This window comes from Vulpes vulpes, chromosome 5, assembly GCF_048418805.1.
Source record: "Vulpes vulpes isolate BD-2025 chromosome 5, VulVul3, whole genome shotgun sequence".
Lineage (NCBI taxonomy): Eukaryota > Metazoa > Chordata > Mammalia > Carnivora > Canidae > Vulpes > Vulpes vulpes.
Window position 1 is genome coordinate 80,254,810 of NC_132784.1, and position 19,746 is coordinate 80,274,555.

Genomic DNA, 19,746 nt, shown 5'->3' on the forward strand with positions numbered 1-19,746 from the left:
AACAAAAAGAAAAAATATGTCATGGCCTCTCCTTCCTAGAGTTGACATGACAGTCTAGCTAAGGTGACAGACATACACAAGTAACACAGAGTGATGAGTTCTATTATTCATCCTCCCACCAGGTATTCGGAGAGATTTGCAAATTGTCCTGGCATTTTCCACTTGGAATCTTTCTAAACCATCCCCACCCCAGGTAATGACTATTCTAACATTTTGATACCATAGTTCTTTGGAATTCTCTGTGCCAAGACAAAGTTCTCTTGATCTCTAACCAGGCACCTACCAGTTCAATATCCAAACCACCAGTATCAACAACTCCTTCCTCTAAAATCTGGAATTCTAATCTTCTTTTCTAGGGAGTTGTCAGCCTAATCTTTGGATTTTTTTCTCCCAGTGCACCAGCACATTATTCCGAATTGATGTCTATTGTCTTAACCCTCATTATTTCCCAAGTCCCTCAGCGTTTTGGGCTTCATTATATTCTTCTCATTCAAATCCACTCACCACTGGAAGATAAATTTAATGATTTGTATAACAATAATTGTATAAATGATAATGTATTTACTAATACATCTTTGATCACATCATTCTCTTAAAAAACTTTAACTAATAGCCCCAGTACACACTGATTGACAGTACTGTACTCTTCTGGCTTCAAATTCCAGCTGTGCCATTTACCAGCTTTGCGGCTAGAAGTTCTACTCCCTTGAGGGAGGGAGAAATTTTCTATGAAAACTGAGTAAGAATCTTTTCAGTATCTCATGCTGACCAAAATCACCTTCAGGATACGGAGATAACTCTCTGCTTGCTAAAGAGGATCCCATCCATTTGTGAGATTTTTTCACTCCTATGTACATTAGAAACTAGTCCACATATTTGACTGAACTTGGGGCTCCACAGAAATACTCATGTCCTTATGAAAAATACAGCAAGCAGGTCTACAAAATATGTCTTAAATATTAAGAATATTTAATGTCTTAAACTCTTAGATGCTCTATCTCCTCTTGGTCAGTACATGATCAGGAATATTTTTAAAAAGTGCTTCTTTTTTTTCTGATCATAAATGCCTTTTATAGAAAACTTAGAAAATACATAGAAACTTAAAGAAAATAATTATTCATCCTCCTATCACTTGTTTTGTGTAGAAACTTCCAGTTTTGTTTCTACACACACACACACAATCTTTGATACAGTATAAATAAATGTTTTCTTATCTGATTTTTATCAAATCACATTAGCATTTTCCTCTGTCATCATTAATTATTCTACATTATTTGTAGTACCAACATATGGTATCCATAATAAAGACATATCTAATATATTTATACAATCTCACTGTTGATTGCCTGTTTTGAATTTTCAATATTATAAACAAAGCTCTAATAAATACCCTTAATGATCTATTATGGTACATACTATTAATTAATGCCTTGGGGTAAGTTGTTGTAAGTGGAATTTCTGAGTCAAGGGACACCTGGGTGGCTCAGCAGTTGAGGGTCTGCCTTTGGCTCAGGGTGTGATCCTGGAGTCCCGGGATCAAGTCGCACATCGGGCTTCCTGCATAGAGCCTGCTTTTCCCTCTGCCTATGTCTCTGCCTCTCTCTTTATGTCTTTCATAAATGAATAAAATCTTTTTTAAAAAGGAATTTCTGAATCAAAAAGAATATGTATTTTTATAGATTTTGATAAATATTGCTAAACTAACCCTCAGAAATATTATCCCAGTCTCTTAAACAGCACCCAATGTTCCTTGTCTCCTACTATTTGTACCCTTGTGTGGTTCCATCCACATTACACCAGGATTGGTATATGTAACCCAATGAAGATGCCAGTAGTGTTGTTACCTCACTTCTGAGGTTAGGTTATGAGACACACCATAGCTTCCATTTCGTTCTCCTGTTCTCTCTTGCTCTCTTGGATCTCACTAGCTCAGGTTGTGAACAGTACTTAGGAGAAGCCCATATGCCAAGAAACTGAAGCCTCTTGTCAACAGCAATATAAGTATGCTTAGAAGCAGATATTTCATCCTAGTCAAGTCTCAGATGACTGCAGCACTTGCTGACACCTTGACTGCAGCCTCATGAAAGACTTTGAATTAGAACTACCCAGCTAGTCCACTCCCAGGTCCCTGGACTCAGAAACAGAGATAATAAATATCTGTTGTTTTAAGTCACTATGTCTGAAGGTAATTTGTTACACAGCAATAGATAACTAATACAAAATACCAAAAAAAAAAAAAAACCCTCCAAATATAAATACAAAAAAAAATGTTCATGTTTGTTTTCTTACATTTTCATCAATATTAGAATATTCCTAGTTTTATATCTACTGATGTTCAACAGGGAGAAAATACTGTCTCACTGTTTTACATTTCTTTAATTTCTAAGCAGGCTGAATGTTTTTATTTGGTTTCACTCTTCTAATTTTTCTTCTGTCATATATTTCCCTTTCACATCCTTTATCTATATTTCTATTGAAATGGCAATCCTTTTCTACTGCTTTATCAGGTTGATTATATACTAAGGGTACGATCCTATATCCTGCATTTATATTGCAAAGATTTTCCCTGCTTGTCATATGTCTCTATTTACTCTTTGTTAGGCGACATAAGATTTAGGAACTTTTAAATTTTTACATACTCAAGGCCATTAGTTTCTTCCTGTGTGGATTTTTTTCAGACTTTATTTATTTATTCATGAGAGACACACAGAGAGAGGCAGAGACACAGGCAGAGGGAGAAGCAGGCTCCTCATGGGGAGCCTAAGGCGGAACTTGGTCCCGAGACCCCAAGATCACACCCCGAGTGGAAGGCAGAGGCTCAACCATTGAGCCACCCAGACACCCTCCTTTGTGGATTCTATCTTTGTTTGCATGCTCATAAAGAAGTCTCCTCACCACTAGTGTGGGTTAGATGCTTTAATCCAGGCTTTCTTCTAGACATTTTATGGTCCCATGTTAAAGTCTAAATCTTTAACTTAGCTAGAACTGCCGGATTGTATAAAGGAAGTAATCTAACTTTAGTTTTTTACAAATGAATAGAGTAATATTTAACTTTAAAAACAAGCCAAATAAAAGAAATGAAATTTATCCAAGTAAAAACAGTATTGAAAAATGTCAATGTTATATTTAAATTTGTATGTTATTATTACCATTAATATCTACAAATTATCAATTAAGTAGAATCAATATGCCAGAATCATTTGATAGGCCAGAATTTGTGCCAAATATTCAACATGTTAGTATTAATATCTTCCTTTTGCAGACAAATAATGAGAAGCTTGCAAAAGACTAAATGACTTATATAATGCCACACAGCTAATAAGTAGTGGGGCCAAGATTAGTTATTAATATCCTAAAGCAATTCTGTCTTTTTTTAATAAATGGAATGAGCTCCATTTATGATCCAGTCACAAATAATTATCGAATTATTCTCCACTTTAGCCTTAACTAGATGGAAATAATTTTGGACGTGACTAAATTTAGATCTAATAAAAATTTCTAAACCTCTAAAAGAATAAAATTCCTTATTAATAGTTCTGCTCTGTGAATTGTAATAAAAAAAGGAACAGCAATTATGTTTGGGAATGGAACATTAAAATTTTTAGAATCAAAATCCTCTTAAAAAATCATGTGTTTGAAACACAGAAGTATGAATTATTTGCTAGCTACTGTTGGGAATGTACCATTGGGAATAATTAGGAAATTATAAATTGCAAGAAAGGGAGAGGTAAAAGCTATCCAGTAAAAGTGGATGTTTAGGTCACTGAATTTGGGGAAAGAAAAGAAAATACACTTAAACCTTGGTCCTGCTCTACTGTGTCTGTTGGTGGGAAGAGCAATACTTAAATAGAAGAGAATTGTGGTCTGGGTACTAGGAGTCAGCTCTGTTTAGGTATATCTCAGAATGAAGCCCTCCTGTGTAGGTACAGGTCAAAATGCTAGAAGGATATTTTAGTACAGTCTCAAAACTCTACTTTTTATGGGGCGCTTGGGTAGCTCAGTCAGTTAAGCATCTGACTCTTGATTTCAGTTTCAGCCCAGGTCATGATCTCAGGGTCATGATCTCAGGGGCATGAGATCAAGCCCCATGTCAGGCTCCACACTGAATATAGAGCTTACTTAAGATCTTAAGATTCTCTCTCTCCTTCTCCTTCTGCCCCTTTCCCTGCTATCTCTCTCTCTCTCAAAGAAAATGTACTTTTTGTTTTTACCGAAGTGTATAAGTAGTTTTGGTCTGTCTGTGACTCCCTCTCCACTAACCTGGAGCTTCTGGCTCAGGAATGTGGTACAGTCAGAAACAGGACAAGGAGAAAAGTAGGGTGAATCTCAGAATGAAGTTGGATAAAGGTTATTTGAAAAATGCTTTGCCATTTGATGCCTATGTCAAATTCCCTGCTTAGGAACAAAGCTAAAAGTGTATGTAGTCCTGGTTGATTAAGTGACTGGATTGGAATTTTAGCCAGTGTGCGAATAAATAACTACTCCAGGGAATGCTATTATCTTATTTTTTAAATTTAAATTGTATCAAAGTCTCTAAATTTTTAAAATGATGCAGGTCATGAAATAACAGCTAAACAATGCAATTCTAGAACACTACAGAAATAAAACTATTATTTTTTTTTATCAGTCAGTGTCCAATAAGGAGATATAAACCACATAGTAATTTGAACAGGAAAAGTTTAATATAAACAATTGGCAACAGAGGATTAGGCTGTCAGGAAACTGGCTAGTAAAAGTTAAAGACAACACTATAGAATATGTGAATAGCACATATAGGGAGCAGCGGTGCTGCTAGGCCTGAGATAGAATGCCCAAGGCAAAGGCTTGACCCAAGGCTAAGATCCAAACCACATGGAAAAGGCCACAGCCAATGCTCACTGGATGCTGAAGAAGTCCCTGAGGTAGTTCACTCACAGGATTTACCCAAATTTGCCTTTAGAGCACCAGAAGAAGCTGTCCATAGGGAGATGCCTAGCTGGTGACACCCCTAAAAAGCCATGCAAGAGGAACATGCTCAAGGAAACTATGTGAAAGTGCCACCTGGCAATCCTCAGCATGAAGCTTGCAGGAGGCAGATGCTTGGTGATAAATGGTAGATTTGAAACTGAGAGGAAATATATGGATAACTGGCATGCTCTGTGTTCTCCCCAGAAGTACAATGAAGTCCTAACCCTTGGTACCTGGGAATGTGACCTTATTTGGAAAAAAGTTCTTGGGACACCTGGGTAGCTCAGCAGTTGAGCATCTGCCTTTGGCTCAGGGTGTGATCCTGGAGTTCCAGGATCAAGTCCCACATCGGGCTCCCTGCATGGAGCCTGCTTCTCCCTTTGCCTGTGTCTCTGCCTCTCTCTCCGTGTCTCTCATGAATCAATATATAAAATCTTCAAAAAAAAAAAAAAAAAAAAAGAAGTTCTCTGCAGATGTAGTTAATTTAATACTAGGTCCTTAGTGGTAGGCCATAGAAAAGTTTGGACACAGATACATACATGGAGGAGAACGGCATGTGAAGATTCAGACACAGAGGGAGATGGTCATGTGAAGATGGAGGCAGAGACTGGAGTTATGCTGCCATGGTCAAGAATGTCTGGGACTGCCAGAAGATGGCAAGAGCAAGGAAGGAAGAAGCTTCCCCAGGAGGACTGAGATGGCACACAGCACTGCTAGCACCTCAATTTCAGACTTCTGGCTTCCACAACTGGAGAGAATAAATTCTGTGGTTTAAGCCACCAGTTTATGGCACTTCGTTACAGCAGCCTTAAAAAATTAATTAGTCCTGAGGCAAACATAGATACTAGTGATTAATTTTTGCCTGTCTTAGTTATCAATGATTACATTCCACTTAGGCTTGGAATCACAAAATAGGAAGAAAATCTTGAGAATTCAAGGCCAGTATTATTGAGGCAAATTTTTATGCAAATATAATATACATACAGAAAGTACATAAATCTTAAGTACACAATTCAATCCATTTTCACTATAGTAAATACCTATTTAATTAACCACCCAGATCAAGAAAGGGAACATTATCACAACACACCTGAAGTACTCCTCCTATCACTAACCTCCTCCAACTACACCCACTCTCCTGACTTCTAACACAACAGATTTGTTGTTTTTGCTCAATTTGGCTCAGATTTGTTGTTGTTGTTTAAACAACTTTAATCATATAGTGTATATTCTCTTATATCCGGTTTCTTTGTAAACCATTAAGTTTTGATATTCATTGTTATGGGTAATTATAGTTTGTTTATTGGCACTGCTATCCTCCAAAGTCAGAAGACTAAGGCCCATGATCCAAATCTAACTACCTGTTTCTGTAAATAAAATTGTATTGAAACACAGTCATACCATTTATTTACATATTGTGTATGGCTGCTTTCAAGCTACAAAGGCAGGGTTGAGAAATTGGGACACGAATTGCATGGCTCACAGAGCGTCAACTATTCAGTATTTGATCCTTCACAGAAGTTTTCCAACTCTGCTATATATATTCCACTGAATGTCACAATTTATTTATCCATTCATTCTACTGCTAATGAGCATTTCTGTAATCCCCATGTCGACGCTACTACAATTAGTGCTGCTATTAACATTTTAGTAATTATCTTTTCCCTAAGATACTGTATAGACATGTTGCATAGACAATGGGTTGTATAGACAAGTTCAAATTTAGTAGCTGTTGCCAGTTTTCCAAAGTGCTAATTTCTTCATTTTAATGACTAAGAAAACTGATGTGGATATCAAAAAGATACCTGAGCTGAATGTTTACTGCAACATGACTCACAATAGCCAAGATATGGAAATGACCTAAGTGCCAACTAATGAATGAATAAAGATGTGCTATATACAATGGAATATTAATCAGCCATGACAAAGAAGGAAATCCTGCCATTTGGTACCACGTGGATGGACCTTGAGGGCATTATGCTAAGTGAGATTAGTCAGACAAAGACAAATACTGCATTATATCACTTATATGTGGAATCTAAAAGAGCTGTACTCCTATAAACAGGGAAAGGAATAGAGGTTACGAGGGGTTAAAGGATGAGAGAATTGAGAGGTTGTTTATTGGTGCAAATTTGCAACTATTAGATTGATAAGTCCTGGAGACCTAATGCATAGCATCGTGATGATAGTTAACAATAATGTATTACATACTTGAAAGTTTTTTGAGAGTAAATCTTAATCTCCACAAAAAAAGACATAATTATTATATGATGTGATAGACATGTTAGTGAATGCTATAATAATCGTAGTGCAATATATAAAGTAACAAATCAACATTTTGTATGTCTTCAGTTTACACAGTGTTATATGTCAATTAGACCTCAATAAAAACAATCAATTTAATTTAAAATCAATAGAAATAATTAAAAAAAAAAAAAACCTGGTGCCCTGAAATGCTGGGTTGTATCATAGTGATGAATTGGAAATAATTATTCTTGGTTTTAGAGAACTTGTATTTTTTTATTTTATTTTATTTTTTTTAGAACTTGTATTTTAAATTCAAACAAAACCTCACAGGGAAGTACCGAGTTAAGTTAAATTCTAAACTTCTGCACACAGGGAATTATTTGTGCAGAAAAAACATTTCTTGCTTTTAACAATAAGAATATTTATAAGATTCTGGGAACAGAAAAATTTAGGAATAAAAGCAGTAGCTTACGAAGTCCTTACCTTAGAATAAATGCAGCTGTCAGTTCCAAACACCCACTTCTGAGAATTATCTCCTTTATGTCTGTAATGAAAATGTAATTTAGAGACTGACAACTTTTCACCAGGCTGAAACGTTTTGTAGGTTTCAAATGAAAGGATCATTTTCCATATTCTGGCAGAAGGAGGACTGCCCAGACTCTCCCAAGGCTTCTACCATTATACCATCCTCACTGCTACCTCAGCAACTAAAGCTTTCCTTCCCTAAGACAACCTATTTCCTTGGTACCCAAAACAGTGGTGGTGGAGTTGGTGTGGTGGTGGTGGTAATGGTGTACATTACCCATGGCAACAGTAATTAAGAGTTTTAGAGAATAAATAGAATCAATAAAAATATAGAAACTTCTGTCCCCCCAAAAGACCCTCTTTCTATGAGACAGAAAGAGGCTTAATAAAGTATAAGGATTAAGAGGATGGTTGGAAAATGATACCAATGGAAAATTAGGAACCTCAGGCAGCTGTTTCTGAAATAACCAGAAAATTTATTAAGGAATATCAAAATTTTTTAAACTAAATCTGAGTAAAAAAGGAAAACTAGAATGCAATGAAGTTAATCATGCCTAAATTAACTAATCATGTATTCATTAATATTTAGAAACCTTACAAAGGTAGGACAAATGAATTAAATTAAGTGTAATGGGATGTTAAATAAGACTTTTCCTACTGCCTCGGAGTTTTGACAGAAACTTCAATGGTTGGGAATAAGAGGTGTCAGGTAATGCTCTATTCTAAAGCAAGGTGCTTTATGATCATCTGGGCAGAACATGTCAAGGCAGCAGTCCAAAACTGGCTCAGTGTGCATTAGCCTTTTACCCACATCCAGTTTATATTAGAAAATATGTAGAATTCTTGGGCATATTGAGATAGATGCTTAATAATACTGTAGGTTTCCAAGTCCCTTCCCTCAAAATTTTGATTCTGAAGGTCTGGGCCCCCCAAAATATACATTAACAAATATTGCAAGTGACTCCAATGGTAAGAACTCTAAGGAATTTGGATGTGTGTGGTCTATTGACCAGACTTTTAAAAACACTGAACTAGAGTTATGACAGCAGCGGAGAGTAGGAAAGACTACATACTTGTTATAAAAGGAGAGCCGACTTGGTAACTGAATAAATGGGGTAGGGTTTAGGGTAAGTCCCAGATGTCAAATCTGGGTAAAGAAGAGGACAAATGACACTGTGAAAAGAAAGTGAATTTAGAATACAGAAGAGGAAGCAGGGATGTGAGAAAACACAGAGAGTTCTAATACTTAGGTAAACTTTCTTTATAAAGTATCTGTCAAGGTCAAACTGATCCCCAAACTAAGAATCTCATTCTCAGGCTTTAGACAAATGAAATTCTTGCTCCATTTCAGCGTTGAGTAGGATGAGGGGAGTATTAGGGGAGTCGGCCCTTCTGGAGACCTTTTTATGTTGTAATTGATAGAGGTAAAGACAAGCTTTTAAAAATTTTTTTGACTTAGGGTCCTGAACTAAAATGTATGATTATAATAAAGATATTCATTATCCAAGACAACATAGAGACTGACAATTTGAAGGAAACTGAGATGAATAAAGTGAGATAGAGAGATATGAAGTGAGCTGGTCAAAAAATCACAGGTAGTAACAAATAGGTATAGAACCCAGAGCATCTGACTTGCAGTTCAACATCTTCTCAATTAGATTGGAAAAGTGCTGGAATTAGACTGGAAAAGAAACTTGTGTCACTTGAAATTAAAAATGGAATCAACAGTTTAGACTCACTGATTAGAATTTGATTCATAATCTTTGTGACTTAAAACACTTTGGTATATGGGGATCCCTGGGTGGTTCAGCGGTTTAGCGCCTGTCTTCCGCCCAGGGCGTGATCCTGGAGGCCCAGGATCGAGTCCCATGTCGGGCTACTGCATGGAGCCTATTTCTCTTTCTGTGTGTCTTTCATGAGTAAATAAAATCTTAAAAAAAAAAAAAACACTTTGGTATGAACATAGATTTTTTTTTAAACTATCAACTTAAAAAAAAAAAGAGAGAGAGAAACCATGAGCAGGAGGAGGGGGAGAGGGAGATGTTGAGCAGGGAGCCTGATGACTCAGGGCTTCATCCCAGGACCCTGAGATCATTACCTAAGCCAAAGGCAGACTCCTTAACCAGCTGAGCCAGCCAGGCACCCCAGATTTTTTTTTATATACTTGTGTTCATATAATCACTAAATATTCTCAGACTATACAAATTCTTCTGAGGTACTGAAAAAGCTCATGTTTCAACCACTAAATGAAGAAATAATAAAAACATTATTGCTGGTCATTAAGGCTGTCAATCCCAAGCTTAGAACTACTTTTCTTTTAAAAATAACAATAGAGTGACTGCTGTAATGCTTTGATGGAAATGTTCTGGGTTTTGATAAAACTTAGTTCATTTTAATTTAGAATGGTTATAGCTCAGTACAACATTATTGCTTACAGGCAATTCCTCCTGTTGCATAAATTATTGTGAGTATATTTTTTCAAGATAAATAAAGTGAAAAATGATAATTTTTCAAAGTGTAAGACATCTGCAATTGGTAATAAATGTACTGATGCTGTCAAAAGCTATAAAATTCAGAATTTTGTCTTTTAATTGAATTATAGTGTTGACTTGAGGATGAGTGTGATTATAAAAACATTAACTACATCAATTCAAGTTTTGATTTCCTGAATTTGTAGCATTTTTCCCAAAAAATAATATAACAAGAGAGATGTTCACCAGATTGTCAACAATGTGAGGGCAGAGACCACATGTGTCCTTAGAGCTGATCACAGTGCCAGGCATATGATAGGAGATTAAAGATATCTTTGAATAAATAAATATATATGTGAATAAAGTGTCAAAATGTTATCTCCTTAAAAATTAATAATAAGGCCACTACAAAAAATGTTTTGAATTTAATATACGGCAGTTTAGGGTATTTTCTTAGTGCGTAGCTAAAGAACATAAATTATACCTTGATTAAGAAAAAAATCTGAAAGAAACATAAGTTTCCTTGCGTTTCTCAAGTATTATCACAGCTCAAATTCTGTTCAAGAATAGACTAGGAAATTTTGCAAACACGTAGTTTCAAATCATATATAAACCTGTGAGTTTGCTAGTAATTTCCCTATCAGGAGTCTCTCTATACATACATAAATTCAACCTTTAAATTTTATTACCAAAGTTATAAAAAACAAATCTCTCATGTGGCATCTATACTAGCCAGGATAACAAGATAATCATTCTAATATATAATAACTTATTTTAAAAATAAAATTCCTACAAATAAAAATGCAACTATTTATTTTTCAAGATATTTTACATGTAAAGAAATCAAACTTAGATCCAATGTGCAGTGATGCTCATATGAGATTGAATTAGAAAATACCACAAAATTTCCTCTTCTTGGTGAATAAGTGGCAAGCTAAAAAGGTTTTTTAGAGAGAAACAGATAAATATTATAACATGTGCTGGACTAAATTCTGGTCCTGGATCTGACATTAACTAGATTAGATATATGACCTTTCTAGAACATTTATTCTCTAGGGGACGTGGAATTTCTTATAAAGATAATAATATTATTGTCATTATCACAACCAACACCATCACCACTCTTACTACTTCTACTAATAAAGAAGGGTTTAGAAAAGATGCTCTTTAGAACCCTCCCTTCTCTGACAGCATAGGACTTCCAAGACTAGTCACATACTCTCCTTTTACAGGTCAGGAGAGAATTATCTGCCCTAGGAAACTTGCTCATTGAATATGCATGCATATGCATTTTACTATTTATAGGAATCTACAAAATGTGTGTGTACACACACACACACATACTTTTTTTTTCTTTGAAATATGCCATTTATCAGGGAGTAGAGGCAAGAAGGCAGCCCATAACCACAATTCAGTTTGGGAAATCTCATAGGCTAAATAAAGCTCATTATTTCCCAGTTGACTATAAGGGGGATCATCATCATCATGCTTCACAATTACAAATCTATTTTCCCAGACAGATTCAGATAGCTCTGGCATCTTCCAATTCTACCTGGACCAAAAGTAGGATCCATAGAGAACAGAGGAAAAGGATTTCCCCTCCATGATTCTTCTTAACATAGTTGGAGTAGAGGTAAGAAATTTGATCCATCAATCCAACTGTGAAGTTACACAATCTTCTATATGTTTGAATATTATTTTAACATCCAATGCATGGCAAATGGTCCTTTCTACAATTGTGCAGTCTGTCCTTCTCCTTTATTTTAACTCTTAGCCTCCTAAACTTCAAGACTTGACTAAAGAGATGATTTTCAGTCTCTCTGATTCCCTGGTGATGTGCTGTTTTCCTGTCTATTTGTCTTTTCGTCTCTGCACCTAGCACTACACAGATACACTTGCTGGTTGTAGTTAATGGTGTCCTTAGAGCAGTGTTCATTTAACCTACTCTAGGTTAATGTTGGCTGGCTATCACTCCATTTTCAGCAAGACCTACATGGGATGGGGGGGGGGGGTAGTAGATGAAAAACATCTAATAACTGAAAGATTCACATTGAAATAAGGAAGACAGTAAAGACTATGAGACTGGTAATAGAAAAATGAATGAAGCAGGCTAGAGCTAGTGTGAGGGCTATTATTTCAAACAGTGGAGAATGCAGCAAACCAAGGGTATATATCCCATCTGAATCTGTTTCTATATCATTGGTATCATGAGACAATGAAAGCCCAGTACTGCTCATTCTTCTGATTTTTTTCAATAAAAGACAAAAATATGTATTTTTTTGTGTAAAATCTCCCTATTTCTATGGACTCACAACCAATTAAAAAATTACAATAATGTGCAGGCCAAACAAAATCTCTAAATTTGTAGTCTCCATAATCTAATCTCTGTGTGTAGATGGATGGATGGTGTGTGTGTGTGTGTGTGTGTGTGTGTGTGCTGCTTTAAATTAGTTTGTGAATTTAACACTAAAAGCCAGATTCAACATATCTACATTCTTTAAAAATGAAGCAAAATCAAGATTAAATGGTGGCCTTATTAAAGGACTTTGATGCAACTGGTTTTTGTCTGTAAGATATCCAAAATATCTTTTAGGAAGAAGCATCTTTGATTTTAATGCCTATGATTTTCATAATTTTCTATGATTTTCAGATCACTTGGTAATGGCATCATTGGTTTGCCTTTCATCTACTCATAGCCAGATGTACATCACAGGAAAAATATTAAATATACAAATATGTGCAAGCACTTGCTATATTGAATAAGAATAAGATGAGTGACACCAAATGAGACATAACCGAACTAATGAGGCATGATATGTTTACAATATTCTCTGTGAGTTGTCAGGTTGCTACTTTAAGTGCTAGTTCTATTATTTTTAGTTTTTAAAAGACTATATCTTGATTCATAGCTTTTAAGGTCATATTATACTACTTAGGAGAAAAGGAAAAAATTTTGTCTCTGGAAGTTGCATGAGGATATTTATGTTATTTAAAATAAAATATGGTTGTGTTTTTTTTTAAAAAAGACAAACAGGCACTTCAGATACTCTGGAAAAAATAAATATACTTGAAAGTACCAGAGGTGAGGTAATCTCTAAAATTCTTGGTCCCTATTGCTTTCTAAAAAACAAAATGTAGCTTCACAGTTAGCTAGAACTTCTAGTTTTCCAAATTTTCTACTATTTACTTCCACCTTGCAATAGGTTTTGTTTCTCAGATAAAAATCAAGTTGCAGGGCAGCCTGGGAGGATCAGCAGTTTAGCACCGACTTCGGCCCAAGGCATGATCCTGGAGACCCGGAATCGAGTCCCACATCGGGCTCCCTGCATGGAGCCTGTTTCACCCTCTGCCCGTGTCTCTCTACCTCTCTGTCTCTCTGTTTCTCATGAATAAATAAATAAGATCTTTTAAAAAATCAAGTTGCATTAATATAAAGGCAAATAGTCTTCATTTGCATTGGGATCCTCTCTTCTCCCCCTGACACCCCCCCCCCCCCCCCCCCCCCCCCGCCCATCCTACCTCTCTCCTTCTCTCCCTCTCTCCTTTCCTTCTTTCCTGGATTAAATAAAATCTTTTCTTGTAAACGGAGATTTTTTTCAAGTTAACTTACTGCAGTTTTTTAAAAATTATCATCTCTTTTCTTGTCCAGGCTCTCTTCTCTCTAGGTAGCAAGGATGTCTTTTGTGGTTTAGGTCCCACCCAGATCCATGACAATCCTGGCCAGAGTAGGAAATAACCCCAGCGGACTAAGGCCAGATTGGCACTGATTTCAGTATCCACTAAGTCCCGGGAGAGCCCTGGACATGAAAAGCTTGTTCCTCAAGCTATATATAACCTTCCCAGACACCTGGCATTTTGACCTGGACCATTGGTCGACCATTCCACTGAGAGTGCTCCTCCCCCACCACTTCCCTCTAAAGTAAGTATTCAGTCATTCCTTACCTATCATTTTGATTTTTCTTTTGTTTGTTCCCCTAGTTTGTCTTTTTTGTATTTTTCAAAACAGCTTTTTGAGAAATAGCTGACACACAATATTGTAAAATACTGCACAATTGACAGACATATTTGAAGTGTAAAATTTGACAAGTTTTGAAACTTGTATATACCTGTTAAAACATCATAACAATCAAGATAATGAACATACCTATATCCATCTGTCCCCAAAGTTTCCTTGTGCCCCTTGGAATCCCAGAGTCCTATCTCTTCTCACCTTCCTATCTTCAGGCAAACACTAATCTGCTTTCTAGATTAGTTACCATTTTCTAAAATCTTATATACATGGAATCAAGCAATATACTCCTTTCATTGTTTGGCTCCTTTCCTTCAATATAATTACTTTGAGATTCACTGTTACATGTACTAAGAGTTGGTTCCTCTTTATTACTGATTATTACTATTGGTATCCTTTTTATTCCTTTTGTTTACTATTTTATCATACGGATACACCATAATTTATTTATCTATTCACCGATGGATGGACACTTGTGTTGTTTCCAGATTTTACTTTGGCTTTAGAAATAAAGCTGCTTGAATGTTCACTCACGTACAAGTTCTTTGTAAGGATGTATGCTTTCATTTCTCTTAAGTGAATTTCTAGGAGTGGAATGGCTTGGCAATAACATAGATACATGTTTACACCTGAAACATGTATATATCTGCACATGAGCACGTATATATGCATGTATTTTAGTAAATTACCAACTCTTTTTCAAAATGACCACCATTTCATATTTCTACCAAATATGCATGAGCATCGTCTTTGTTCCCTATCTTCCCAACACTTGGTATGGTCAGTCTTTTAAACATTAAACATTCCTATATATGTAGTGGTACTTGATTGTACATTTATTTTGCATGCAAATAATTATTAACACTTTTTAATATGCCAACTGTATCTCTTACTTGTTAAAGTATTTGTCCAAAAAAAAAATAAAATAAAATAAAGTATTTGTCCAAATCATTTATCTGACTATGTTTTTCTCAAGTTGTGTGTGTATACTTTAGGATATACGTTATTTGCAAATATTTCCTCTTTCTGTGTAGCCTGCCTTGCCAATCTTTTAATAGTATCTTTCAAAGAGCAAAAATTCTTAATTTTATTTTTTTTAAGATTTTATTTATTTATTCATGAGAGGCACACACACACACACACACACAGAGGCAGAGACACAGGCAGAGGGAGAAGCAGGCTCCATGCAGGGAGCCCGACATGGGACTCGATCCTGAGTCTCCAGGATCACACCCTGGACTGAAGGCGGCGCTAAACCGCTGAGCCATCAGGGCTGCCCAAATTCTTAATTTTAATAGAGTCCAATTTATTAATTTGTATCTTTGTGGATCATGCTTTTGGTATCATGTCAAAGAAAGTTTTGGCTAACGCAAGAGCATATATGTTTTCCAATGTTTTCATCTATAATATGTAGAGTTTTATATTTAGTTCTATGATCCCTTTTGAGTTAATTACTATATATGGTGTGAGATATGTGGATCAAAGTTCCTTTTTTTTTTAACATATGGATATCCAGGTGTTCCATCACTATTTGTCCAAAATAATTTTTTTTCTCCAATGAATCTCCCACTTTTATCAAAAATCAGTTAACTATATATGTGTGGATCTATCTAGGGATGCTCTATTCTGTTCCATCAATGTAACTGTATACTTTAGTGCCAACAGCATACTGTTTTCATTATTATAGTTTTATCATAAGTCTTGAGACCAGATAAAATAGTTCTTCTACCTTTGTTCTTTACCAAAATTATTTTGCCTATTTTAGATTCTTTCTGTATGACTTTTTAAATTAGCTTGATCATTTCTATAAAATAAACCTGCTGGGATTTTGATTGAGATTGCATTTAAGTATATGGAGGAGAATGGATATCATAATAATACTGAGTCTTTTGATTCATGAATGCAGTATTTTCATGCATCTATTAGGTCTTTAATTTCATTTAGCAATGTTTTGTAGTTTTCTTTTTTTTAGAAAAAGATTTTATCTATTTATTCATGAGAGACACAGAGAAAGAGAGAGAGAGAGAGAGAGAGAGAGGCAGAGACACAGGCAGAGGGAGAAGCAGGCTCTATGCAGGGAGCCTGACATGGGACTCGATCCCGGGACTCCAGGATCACACCCTGAGGCGAAGGCAGGCACTCAACCGCTAGGCCAACCAGGCATCCCTGTTTTGTAGTTTTCTTTTCTTTTCTTTCTTTTCTTTTTTTTTTTTTTTTTTTGTAGTTTTCAATGCAGAAGTCACACACATATTTTGTCTGATTTATCCTTAAACATGTCATATCTTTGATGTTATTATAAATGGTGTTTTTAAATTTCAATTTTCAAAATTGTTAGTTGCCAATATATATAAATACAAGCAATATATATATGTTGATCTCAAGTTCTCAAACTTGCCAAACTCATTTATTAGCTCTAAAAACTTTTTGTACATTTCATAGGATTTTCTACATAGGAATCATGTTATCTGAAAACAAAGATAATTTAACTTCTTTTATTCATATCTAGATGTATTTTATTTCTTTTCCTTTTCTTGTTATATTGGCTAAAAGTTTCCATGTAATGCTGAGTAGATCAGAGTGGACAACTTGGTTGTTTCTTCATGTTTCTTGTCCTTGGAATTTGTTGAATTTCTTGGATCTGTGGATTATAGTTTTCACAAAATTTGGAAAATTTTAAGATATCATTTCTTCCAATATTTGTCCCTGCTTCTTCCCTTCAGAGACTCTAATTACTCACAGAATAAGCCATATTAAGTTTCTCATATCTCACTGATGGTCCATTCTTTTTTTCCCCAATATTGCGTCTCTCTGGCTTTCATTGTAAGTAGTTTCTATTGCTATCTGTTCAAGCTTACTAATATTTTCTTCAACAATGTCTAATCTACCACTGCTTACAGCATATTTCATTTCATAAACTGTAGTTTTCATCTCTGGAAATTCAATTTGAGTCTTTTTATATCTTCCATGTATCTATTAACATGCTCAATTTTTCCTTTAGCTTCTTAGGTATATGGAATACAATTACAAGAAGCATTTTAATTTCCTGTGTCATTTCTGGATCAGTTACAACTTATTGACTTTTCTCTTTCTTATAACCATGGACAATATCAGCTGAAACATCACTGGGTTCCATGTTCAATGGTTTGAACCTGTCATTATCACTGCAAGTTGATTCTTGTTTTGTCTCCAGTTACAGCACTGATTCTGCCCCAGAAATCTTGTTACCCACTCCACATATAGTACCCCAACAAATTGGGAACTGCCATGGGAAATATGAGTTTAGAACCCTACTAGCACTAACTAGTTTGCATGATACCAGCATACTGTCTCCCTCTCCCTTCTGTCTAAGTTTCCTAATCAATATACTCCTACTCATCTATGGAGGTATTTACTACCACATGTGGCACTCAATAGCAATTACTTGTCTGGACTTTGACCCATCAGCAATGTAGCCTTGTGGCTAAGAGTGGGTTATAGAGTCTGACCTCTTGAGTTTGCATTCCTCTTTCAGGTTGTTGTTAGGATTAAATGTGACAATAAAATATAAAGAAATTAGAATAGTTTCTGGTTCAGAATTTTATTGTTGTTGTTGTTAGTTTGAGAAGTACAGGTAAGATTTATATCAAGGAATCTGACTCTATAAACAACATTCTTAACCATTATGTGATATTCTAATAACTATTGGACTTTCTGCTCTGTTAAAGAAAATGTCCCTTCTGTAGTTGTGGTTGGGCTGGTTTCTTTTGTGCCTAGGTGCCCTAGTTCTGGTTTTGGCCGAAAGCACATCCTATGTAGAAGTAGTTGGATAATAGCTTTCTAAGTCCTGAAGCACAGTAGAATTTGTTTTTGTCAATGTTAGATGAAATCAAAAGACAAATGGGCAAGAAAAAAAAGTACCTAGGAAATAAGATTTCCAAACCATTGGTGATAAATCAACTTTCTTCTTTACTGCTATTTTTTTGCTAAATCTAGTTTTCATTTTTAATTTGATTTTCCCAAGTCAGTAAAAATGGATTGGAAAGAGACTTCTATTGCCCTACATATTAGCAATTTTCTGTCTTCTCAATTTTTCTTTCCTAGTTCAGTATTTCATATTCAGAAGATTTAGAGAAGGTTAAGAATACACATAGAACATTAAATATTTAAATTAACAATCAAAATGGATATAAAGAAAATGAGTTCCAATAATTATAGACTAAAGCAGCAGTTTGTCTACAACATAGGTACACATTGAACGCCAACATTTCTCTTTTAAAAATACCTAGAAAATACGACCAAATTAAGTGGCATACATTTTCAAGCTTGTTTTAGATTAGAAAAATTAATATTGATATTATGAACACAATTTTAAACACCTAATGAATATTCCATCTAAATTGGTAGGCATCATGATTTGACTGTTTGGAAATCTTAAAATTAACATTTATTATTTTGAGCTAAATAGTTCATAAGCATTACCTTTTCTGTAGGATTAATTTATACCCTTCTAGTGATGTTCCCTCAGCAGCCTTGACTCTGATTGGATGACCAATAGCTAGGCAGCCCTGCGTTATCACCCGGCTCAGGATCATTCCAGTCTTCCAATGAATAGAGAGGGGGGAGAAAGGTCTAAATAAGTTAAAAGAACCAGAAAATTCAACAATGTGTCACAAATAGTGAGGTCATTATGCCTGGATAACCCCGGATATTAACAGTTGCTGAAAGTGAAACACTACCCACAACTTAGCAGTCAGCGAGCCCTGCTCAGAATCAGTGATCTTCTGTCCGACAAGGGTGGCATTTTACAGTTCAGCGCAAAATAAAACAGACCTTGATATCTTCATTTGTCCTTTTTTTCTGTGCATATTTCACAGTGCAGCGATTTGGGGTCCATCATGTGTCACTTGTTATAGTTATAACTACAGAGCTTACTTGAAATATGTATGCACAGAGGGAAAAAAAAGTGCAGTGAACTGAAAAGATTGAAACAAATCCTTAACCTTTGTACCAATTTAAAGTTTTACTCTGAGTTTAAATACCATGGGTTAAACATTTTAAGGTAGTTTGTGAAGTGCTTTTGTTTTAAATATTAGGATACTCTGATAAGGAAATGGATTGGGAATATCGTTTAAATGGCCATTTTCTTACTTAGGGAATCAACAACACATTTTAAATAAGTGACAACCACTGAGGAATTTATTTACACACACTGAAGATTTAAAGCATGCAAACCTGTTTATCCTAAAAGGTAAAAATATTTATTTTGAAGAAAAGGAGAGAGCATTCAATCTAAAAAGATTTTCCAAATTGCTTTCTTCTTTGCACATAACTTTTCTCATGTTTTTGCTATGTGCTAAAAAATATATGATAACTTAGGAAAAGTATTTTTTAAATTTTTGGTTCTAATAAACACTGGATGGAATCCTCATTTGAACATGCTTGTCTATACAGGAAGAAATCTGCTTGGGGAAAGGATAAAAGAATATTTATCAAGCACTTTCTATATATCAGATACTACACTAGCACTTCACACATGCTTTCTCATTAATCACCACACAACTGGGCAAG

General features: G+C 35.3%; 1 protein-coding gene across 5 annotated transcripts in view; it reads right to left on the reverse strand.

Moving 5' to 3' along the window:
* Positions 1-19,746, reverse strand: part of DCDC1 (doublecortin domain containing 1) — a 455,963-nt gene that overhangs the window by 186,389 nt on the left and 249,828 nt on the right. For all 5 annotated transcript variants that reach the window (XM_072759029.1, XM_072759033.1, XM_072759030.1 and 2 more), the window contains 2 exons: positions 18,658-18,776; positions 7,678-7,738 (listed from right to left, as the gene is read on the reverse strand). In XM_072759029.1, coding sequence (XP_072615130.1) covers positions 7,678-7,738; positions 18,658-18,776 — 180 coding nt within the window. The remainder of the gene's footprint in view (positions 1-7,677; positions 7,739-18,657; positions 18,777-19,746) is intronic.